The 9,447-nt window shown below is 44.5% G+C and overlaps 1 protein-coding gene across 1 annotated transcript in view; it reads left to right on the top strand.

The window, feature by feature from the left end:
- Positions 1 to 8,247, top strand: part of PLOD1 (procollagen-lysine, 2-oxoglutarate 5-dioxygenase 1) — a 16,455-nt gene extending 8,208 nt beyond the window's left edge. Inside the window, exons 6-19 of the mRNA XM_010005125.1 lie at positions 313 to 376; positions 1,464 to 1,561; positions 1,896 to 1,997; positions 2,111 to 2,242; positions 2,520 to 2,641; positions 3,156 to 3,260; positions 3,710 to 3,835; positions 4,651 to 4,792; positions 5,323 to 5,436; positions 5,713 to 5,778; positions 6,131 to 6,235; positions 6,607 to 6,753; positions 7,057 to 7,182; positions 7,447 to 8,247. Coding sequence (XP_010003427.1) covers positions 313 to 376; positions 1,464 to 1,561; positions 1,896 to 1,997; positions 2,111 to 2,242; positions 2,520 to 2,641; positions 3,156 to 3,260; positions 3,710 to 3,835; positions 4,651 to 4,792; positions 5,323 to 5,436; positions 5,713 to 5,778; positions 6,131 to 6,235; positions 6,607 to 6,753; positions 7,057 to 7,182; positions 7,447 to 7,602 — 1,605 coding nt within the window. The 3' untranslated portion in view covers positions 7,603 to 8,247. The remainder of the gene's footprint in view (positions 1 to 312; positions 377 to 1,463; positions 1,562 to 1,895; positions 1,998 to 2,110; positions 2,243 to 2,519; positions 2,642 to 3,155; positions 3,261 to 3,709; positions 3,836 to 4,650; positions 4,793 to 5,322; positions 5,437 to 5,712; positions 5,779 to 6,130; positions 6,236 to 6,606; positions 6,754 to 7,056; positions 7,183 to 7,446) is intronic.
- The last annotated feature ends 1,200 nt before the right edge of the window (positions 8,248 to 9,447 follow it).

Below are 9,447 nucleotides of genomic sequence, written 5' to 3'. Positions count from 1 at the left end.
TTTATATGACTGTGCTGCAAATGTACTTCATTCATATGCTGTGGATTGTTACGGCCACACCCAGAGCAGCTTTAAAATGTTCATTTGCATGGTTTTGAATAATATAATATGTTTAAATCATTTAGAAAATGGCAGATTGTCCCAGATTCAAGTGAAAATGGGCTGGAAGTGGTTTTAGGCTTCAGAGCTCGGAGAGTATGGAAGTGATTATAGGAGTGTGATAAATTTTCACTCAGCATAGGGTCTCTCACATGTAAAGAATGGGTGCCCAGTTGTATTCTAATTAAGGTTATTCATCTCATTCTTTTCAAGGAAAGTATCAACATCAGTCTAGACCAAAGAAGCCGGATCTTCCAAAACCTAAATGGAGCATTAGGTGAGATGGGATAAGGAAGCTCATTTCTCCTTGGGACGCAACAGCATGCGGACACCAGAAATAAAGTTGTGGCTGAAGGGATTAAATTTCAGAAATTCCTGTCCCTGCAGAATAAGCCTCATTAAATAGCCTCTGCCAAAGTTCTGGGATTTATTTGCAATTCCACTGTGACCAACTAGGTTCTTACTGCAATTCCCTCTTCACTTGGGGGAATGCGGGTCAGGTTTTCCATCTAACACCTCCTTGCCACTTTGATCTCCAAGCATGTCAGATTGTATTAGCCTTAGGGATTAAGCTGGGAATGACTTCCAGGGCAAGTAATAACACACAACTTTGCCTAGGGCTTGCCTGTCTTTCCACTTCAGAACTGTCTGGAATGCCACAGAAGGTGAGAGGCAGCCAGGCACTGCCTGTGAGCACTCACTGTCCACACCAGGCTTCTCACCTGACCTGCTGATTGATGCATTTTGCTAGTCTTGGCATCTTCTCATTACTGCCTGGTGTTTTCAGTGTATAGTCTTGTACCACTCCATCTTTATACCAGTCAGATGAAAAATGGTAACAGCTGTGTAACTTTTGGCTCCTGGGCTCATTATAACAATGACAGTCTAGAGCTTGGATCTGTACTGGTCTGTTTTCCAAAGGATTTTGTGTGGTAGATCTCTTGTCAGGAGAGTGAACTTTTATGAGGGATGAAAAAAAGAAAGAGCAGGTGCGTAGAATGCGTGGGTGAGAAGGGCCTGAGTCTTCCCTGGCTGTGAGTAGCTGTTCTTCACTACACAATTTGTCAACACCAGTTCTGAAAGACTCTCTCACTTTGGCTTCTGCCAGTTCCCAGGAGGAGGCATATTTGTCAGCCAAGCAAGCTGCACTCTCTCCAATTTCCATCCTCCTGTTACCTTACAGGATAATTCTGAGCATTTTTCCTCCTTTTCAGATACAATATCTAGCCCTTAAACTATTTCTGCATGGTTATCCACATCCATCCTTTCATCTTTCAGCAGTTGTTCAGTAGAAATGAGGCATTGTGCTGCTAATTCTCAGTAAGAGCCTCCCTCTGGTAACACAATGGCTGTGTCATTTCCAGATGAGGTAGTTCTGAAGTTCGAAAACTCACGAGTGAGAGCAAGAAACTTGTTATATGACACTCTGCCTGTGGTGATTCATGGAAATGGACCCACTAAGGTAAGTGGGCACCCTGAGGAAAAGATTTGATACGTGTTTGTTACCTTTGAGCCTAAAGGGTGGCTTTGCATTAGTTTATTGCCCTCCTATATGCTGAATTCCCCTGGCTACATTTACATTTGAGAAACAATAAGTGGTCCAGGTCCATAGCAGCAAGAAGAGTCTGATTCAAAGTTCAGTGTGTAGTTATATCCTCAGGCTGTCATGCTTTTCAGAATCGTTAGTCCAAGAAGAAGGTAAATCAAGTTCAGATGAAATGTAATGTTATACTGGGGTGGATGCAAAGAAGCTCCCCTGCCCTATAATGCATAACATGGCAAATTGCCTTTTGCAGCTGCAGCTGAACTACCTGGGAAACTACATTCCTCAAATATGGACATTTGAGACTGGCTGCACCGTATGTGATGAAGGTCTGCGAAGCCTTACAGGGTTTAAGGTAAGTCAGTTTCTACTCAAAGCTCTCAAGACAAGTCTTACAACTACAAGGAGATCTTATGTGTTTGATGTGGTACATGAGCCTCCACTTCTCTTCTCTCCCACTGAATGTAGGATGAGGCCCTGCCCATGATCCTGATCGGCATTTTCATCGAGCAGCCTACCCCCTTCCTCTCCCAGTTTTTCCTGAGGCTTCGTAACCTCCGTTACCCAAAGCAACGAATCCAGCTCTTCATTCACAACCATGTAAGTAAAGTTGGCCTGTGATGGTCTTGGCAAATATGGGGAAAATGTTTGCCTCTTCCTGTACTCTAGGCATCTTTGCAACCTTTGACTAGACTTCCAGGCTGTGTAATCCCAGTTACTTATCTCCAGTGGCACCTGTAAGATCTCTCCATCCAGCTTGTGAAGATGTGGAAGTGGGAAGAGCTGTTCATCTGATATGGCATTTTCAAGAACAGGAGGATGAGCAGCCTGGGATGACCCCATCTCATGTTTTCCCTTATTTTTTCCTTCGACATAGGAGGAACATCACTTGATGCAGGTGGACTCTTTTGTTGAAGAGCATGGCAAAGAGTATCTCGCCATCAAAGTGGTTGGACCAGATGATGAGGTGGAGAATGCTGAGGCGCGTAACTTGGGCATGTAAGTGAAGAGGCCACACATGAGGGCTGGAAGAGTCAGCCTGTGTCCAAACTGAGGCAGTCCAGTCATTCTGAGTATCATCACTATCAAGTAGATGTTTCTCTTGGTTTTTCTTGTATTAACTCCTTATGCCCATTATATACTGAAAAAAAAACAACTGCCCCCATAGCAGCTAAGAGCCAGTGGCAGAGTATCTCCCTTCCTGTGGTCAGGACGTGTGAGTTTGAGCTCAGGTCTGGATTTGAAACAACTGTAAATGGGAACCTCTTCAGTCTGAGCTGAGGAACCAGTTTGCTAAATGTGATTTTGGCTGGGTCTCAGTGTGTGCTGTTGGATCCTGAATCTGATGTGCTTGGACTGTGCCAGCCCTACGGGTTGTTACATTAAACTGAGCTTCTCTGAGCACTTGGAATAAGATGTTTAAGCTACAAGCTGAAGGACTTCCTGCTTTTCTGTCCGTTGTCTTGCTCTGCTTTAGGAGGATTTTGATGTGGCTTTTCTTCTCTGGATTTAGGGATTTGTGCAGAAAGGATCCTGACTGTGACTATTACTTCAGCCTGGATGCTGAGATAGTTCTGAAGAACACAGAGACTCTAAGGATCCTGATCGAACAGAACAAGTGAGTTCTTTGGTCTGAGCAACCCTCACTGGTCATCATCCACATAAGGAACACAGGGAGCTTTGTTATCCCTGAGATGTGTAAGGCACTAGGAGAACTGTGTCAGATGGACTGTTAGACAAACACCCCTTACTTGGTCTTTTTTTACTGCAGTTGTAATGCCTGGATTTTAGGCAGTGGATATAAATCATCCCTAGTTTTGTCTTTATATAGTTGCTAGAACAAATTGGATTCTGAGAGACCTGCTGTAGAATGCAGTTAGGAAGGAGGTTGTTACCTTATTTGCCCTTTTTCTTATGTGGAATTTTATTCCAACAGAGTTAACAGAAGCAGCAACTCTGTAAGTAAGGGAGAATCTCACTCTTACAGTCCTGTGGTTTGTAAATCTTTTCCTTTTCTTCCTGTGGTAACATCCTGTCCTGCAATTTCTTTTTCTGCTGTGCTCCTAGGCTGGTGATTGCCCCACTAGTGAGTCGTCATGAGAAGCTGTGGTCAAATTTCTGGGGAGCACTGAGCCCTGATGGATACTATGCCCGCTCAGAAGACTACGTGGATATTGTTCAGAGGAGGAGGGTGTGAGTATGCAGACAGTTTCTTACTGATATAATCCCTTAGATGGAAAGCTTCCTGCAGCACATGATCATCAAACTAACTCATATCGAAGATCAGAGAGCACGACTGTCTTTTTGTACAGAAATGGAAAAGAAGTCTGCACTCCCAATTGGAAGCTGCTCTGTGTTCTCCCCTGAGGAGAGATCATAACATACTAGGGGCAGATTTTCTTATGACCAGAGTAGGGGTTTGAGAGTCCTGACTCAGGACTTCATCATATTCACATCATGTCTTCTCATCTGTGGATTATAGTCAGTGTGATCCTTAAATCCTGTAGAGTGTTGTTTAATCTTTATCAGATAGTCTTCAGAAAATACCAAGTGATCCTTGAATAGAAAAGTCACAAAATATAATTGTTGGATAATTCATGTTCTTGAGGGGCCCTCCTTTGTTGTTGTTGTTTTTTAGGCCATTCATTATATGTGCAGTAAATGCTGGAAGTCAGCTTATGCACTTTTGGCTGGTTCCAATTTTTTTTTAAAAATCACTGGAAAAATATGTTGATCTCTCTGGGAAGAGATTCAAGCCATTAATTATGTCCCTAGCAAAAACACACAGTAGCAATTAATTGCTTTCACAGTGGACTAGCATTTGTGCAGCTTAAAAGCTCTGAGCAATATAAGTGATTTTTCCTGGCATGACAATCCTGATCGAGACGGTTTCTCTGTCGTGTTCTGAGTTGGCTCATTTAGGCAAGCCTGGCTGATACTGCCTGCCATCCTATCAAGTCCAGCCTTAGTGGTATTTTAAGTCTTAATTCCCTACCCTTGTGTTTCAGTGGGCTTTGGAATGTCCCCTACATCAGCAGCGTGTACCTGGTCAAAGCCAAGGCTCTGCGGTCGGAGCTTGACCAGGAAGATCTGTTCCACAGTGGCAAGCTGGATACTGACATGGCTTTCTGCCACAACGTTCGGAACCAGGTCAGTCGAGAAGGGAGAGGCTGGCAGTGGAGAACTGCATGGTGGAGGTGACAAGATGCAGTAGTTTCCAGGCGTTCAGCTCTGCCTGGGCATGGGACAGGAGGAATTTGCTTTACTCAGCACTGTGCAGGTTTGGAACAGTGTGGGATTCCTATCTTGCTGTGAAACCACCCAGAGCCAAGGACCACTAAATGCAGAGAACATTTTTGTTCTTGGGTTATACAGGGCTGTTCTAAATGGGGTTGACAGGGTAAGAAGGAAGAACCTAATCTTATAGCAGCTGCTTTGATCTGCCTCCAGCCCTGGCTGGCAGGAGGCACAGAATTGCTGGCTCTGGCTATAACCTTTCAAAGTTTTCTCATATCCAGGCTGGAAATTAAACTGAAGGCCTAAAGGAGAAAGAATGAGTAAATGAACAGCTTAGGCAGAGCCATCATCACTGGGGAACTGTCCAGTGCTTGTATTTCATAGTGGCTCACAGATATGTGAGGCATGAAAACAAAGGTTGATTGTTTCCCTTTGTCCTGCAGGGAGTCTTTATGTACTTGACGAATCGGCACCAGTTTGGACACATACTATCCTTGGAGAATTACCAGACAACTCACCTCCACAATGACCTCTGGCAAATATTCAGCAATCCTGAGGTGAGCTAACCTGCGTGCTCAGCAGGCTTAGCAGTGTAGCATGTGAAGGTCTTATGACTAGCTTCACCCATAAGGAAGGTCTATCCTGTGTAATAATGATGCCTCCCAGGTGGGGTGAGTAGCATAGTCACAGAATTTGAAGAGAGGGTCTTTATGTGATTCATAACACCTGGATCTTCAAAGCCTGTGAAGCACAGCTGCACAAGTACCTAGCCTTTCATTGCTTCTTTAACCATGTCTCACAGAAATGACTGGTTTGCTTATCTTTTGATGCAGGATTGGAGAGAAAAGTACATCCATGAAAACTACACAGCAGCTTTGAAAGGGAAGTTGGTAGAAACGGTAAGAAAACATCACTCTTATCCATCAGACTGGGAGATTGGTATCAGGACAATGCCTTCATCGTCACTACTGTCACTCTCAGGAATAAGCAGTTCAGCATGACCTCCTAGTCTTTCAAATCCAGAGGAAACATGACCTTGAAAGTATTTTTAGAGCCAAATCATTCTTCTAGGAGTACACGTCCAGCTATCTCAAGTAGAAGTGGGGCACATAAATCAGAAGACAAATTTCTATCCTCAATATTTTAGTTGCTTTCCACTTAAACTGCCTAAGTCTGCAGTCAGTTTAGTCTTACTCCTTTTGACTCAAGCCCATGTCCTTATTTCTGCCATTTTCTGTCTGCTTTCCGCAGCCCTGCCCAGATGTTTACTGGTTCCCCATATTCACTGACACTGCCTGTGATGAGCTGGTGGAAGAAATGGAGCATTATGGCCAGTGGTCCACAGGTGACAACACGGTAAGAAAATGGAGGAGCTTTGTGATTTCTGGGGCCTTCTGTTATCCATGCTTATTTGGTGGTAATAGTGCCTCCTGTAGGAAGTAACTAGATCTCACAGTTAAACCAGGAAAAAACTCTCTGCTCCTGGTCTTAAATATAAGTTAATTTTCTTGAGTCCTCTTTAGTGTCCTCTGAAGCTATAGTGTTCAGCCTTTTGGATGGCAATATTGTTTACCTTAGGTTTTAATTATTGGTTGAAATTAGTTCTCCACCCTGGAAACTCTGCTAAATAAATGTCATACTTATTTGTAGTTACCAGAAGGTAGTGCTTGTCATTCCTGCAGTCCAAAGTTCCCATCCTTATGGGTATTTTCATGATTCTATTTCAGGACAGCAGAATACAAGGAGGATATGAGAATGTCCCAACTATAGACATACACATGAACCAAATTGGCTTTGAAAGGGAATGGTATAAATTTCTTCTGGACTATATTGCACCCATCACAGAGAAACTGTACCCAGGATACTATACCAAGGTATGTGTACCTTAGCATCAAAACTCTTGGGCAGCTCAGCATCTCCTCCAGTTACAACTGTGTGAAAAGAGTGCTAGAATCCTCCAGCAACACACAGGCTGTGTCCCAGGAGGAGCTGACCCTACATTATGACAGAAGTATATGCATCAGAAAATAGCCAGTTTCCCAGTGATGTTCTCCTGCCTTATTGTTCCTTTCTTTCCTAGTAGAGGGGTGCAATTTAAATACTGCCCCCCTGGAGCTCAGCAGCCACACACTGCTGTAGCCCTGTAACAACGTGCACCTTGTTCTCCTTCCCTGCAGACTCAGTTCGAGTTGGCCTTTGTCGTTCGCTACAAGCCTGACGAGCAGCCCTCTCTCATGCCCCACCATGATGCCTCCACCTTTACCATCAACATTGCTTTGAACCGAGTGGGGATAGACTATGAGGTAAGAAGGGTTTGCCAGTGTGTCCAGAATGCGGTACAGCCTCCTGAGCAGTCCCTTTTCTTCCCCATATCTGGCTTCTTCACACCAGAGGATTGCAATTAATGGCTAGGCTAGGGTAGAAGGAAGATTTTTGAGTACATCAGAAGACAGGAGATTCCCCAAGCACCTGCTCACGCTTGCAGAAGGGCTGCCAGGAGATGGCAGGGACCCTTTCCCTGAGGTGCTTTTCCCAAGCTGATGTGTCTCTGGTTTTGTGCCCATCAGGGAGGAGGCTGCCGGTTCCTGCGCTACAATTGCTCCATTCGAGCTCCACGGAAGGGCTGGACCCTGATGCACCCAGGACGCCTGACCCACTATCATGAAGGTCTTCCAACCACCAAAGGAACCCGTTACATTGCAGTGTCCTTCCTTGACCCCTAGAGTCATGCCTTACAGGGAGGAAGGACCTTTCCCTGACTCTCTGCTGACTTTGAGTGGAAACAAGGAATGCTACTGAGAGTTTCTAAGGCATTGATCAAAGCTATTTGGATATTGATTTTCAATGATATTTTAAGACTCCACTACTGGAAGATCTCCCTCTCTGATACTGCAGGTAATATCCAGGAATATTGCTGTAGAATTTGGAAGGAGATTTTGTGCCTTCATTTTCGATTGTGCTCCTCATCCACTGTTTCTTGGAAATGCGATTTACTTGAACCTCCACTGATTGGTTGGCTTTACAAAAATACTTTCTTGGACTGGAAATCCAGCTTTTTGGAGGCAAGTCACAAGTTCCCTCTCCAAGTAGCCAGAAGCCCATTTTCATCCACAGCATATAAAGGACTGGACATCAGACAGTAATTCCTGGGTACTATTCCAAATAGAAACAAATCAGAGAGCTGACTCCAGGAGTCATAACAGTTAAATTGTCATACCAGATGAAACTCGGTCATAAGAGCCTGAAGATCATCTGATTTCTTACCTCTTTGCAGTCCTTGGAAACGTATCACAAGCTCAAAGCAGCAGCAGGGGCAATATAGGTGCTTCCAGTTAGCTCAACGAATGTCTTGCTAATGATACTTTACCTCTGGGATTAAGCTGAAGAGACAACAGAAAGTCTTCTCTCCCTGCAGCTGCAAGGAGCTGCATGCCCAGACAAGTGCAGACCAAGTTAGTGTGTGTAGATAAAATCTAAGAAAGGGAAGGCTGAGAACAGCTGCATCAGTCAGGGCTGAATTGTCTCTTCTATCCCATGTTAAGATTGTCAAAAGCTCTAATCAATCCTCTGGGTAACAACCCAAAGGGCCCTGGTGCTCTTTGGTAGCCTCTTTCCAGTTCTCAGAGATTGTTTTAGGAATTTTCTTTGCCTCTAGTTTGAATAGGCCATCAAAGAGCTGTTCTCTGGTACTTAGAGGAAATAATTATTCAGTGTTTTTTTCTGTTATTTGAGTTTCCAAACCAAAACACTCTTGACACTTCCCCAGTGGGGTCAAGGGTGATAGAAATGAGTGGTTGGAAAATGCTGATTGTTGTGAACTGGTAGGTGTAAAAATCTGTCTAGGCTTAGACTCATGGTTAGAGAGGGAAGAGGGAGAAACATTTTCTGGCCTTGCCTGTGAGATACCTGCCCAGCTGTCAGACAGCATTGTGCTTTAGGTCTGCCAGACCAGGGTGTTTCACAAGCAACAAATTCACATCATGTCCTTAAGGAAAAAAAAGTCCTCTTTTTGGTTCTTTGTGCCTCCAGCTTCTACAGTCTAATTGTCAGGTGTAGAGCCCGTTCATCTAGGACAGGTCACATTACTGAAGGCAGAACAGATGTGTAAATTCTGGCAGGGCATTTTCTACCATTGGAATGGATCTGAGGAGGGTGACACAGAACATTTTCTGCTGCTTCCCAGGTGCTCTTGAGGTAAGACTACAGGCCCCATGTGCCAGGCGGGGACAATCAGTTTGAGCAGTACAGTAATAAATCTTATTAGGTGAAATCCAGAACTCTCTGTTACCAAATGAACGAACTTGCCAGGCCGTGCTTTAAGATGATGTCAAAAAGGTGTATGTATTTATTCTACAGGGTTTGTTGTGGTTTTGTTTTCCCACTTACTTTGTTGCGTCTTTCTGCTGCCCAGTGCGGTGATAGGAATTGTTGGGGCGTTTGTCACGAGATGTGCGGTGAACTCGCATTAAACCCGTACCCCAGGGGGAGGCTGCGGTGACTCTGTTCGTGGGGCAAGGCCGGAGAGGCCTGGTCGGGGGGGCAGGGACGGGACTGCAGCTCCCCGTGTG

This window comes from Chaetura pelagica, unplaced genomic scaffold (assembly GCF_000747805.2).
Source record: "Chaetura pelagica isolate M959 unplaced genomic scaffold, ChaPel_1.0 scaffold159, whole genome shotgun sequence".
In the NCBI taxonomy this organism is placed as follows: domain Eukaryota; kingdom Metazoa; phylum Chordata; class Aves; order Apodiformes; family Apodidae; genus Chaetura; species Chaetura pelagica.
Note: the sequence above shows the minus strand (reverse complement) of the source record. Positions and strands in the feature narration are given on the sequence as shown.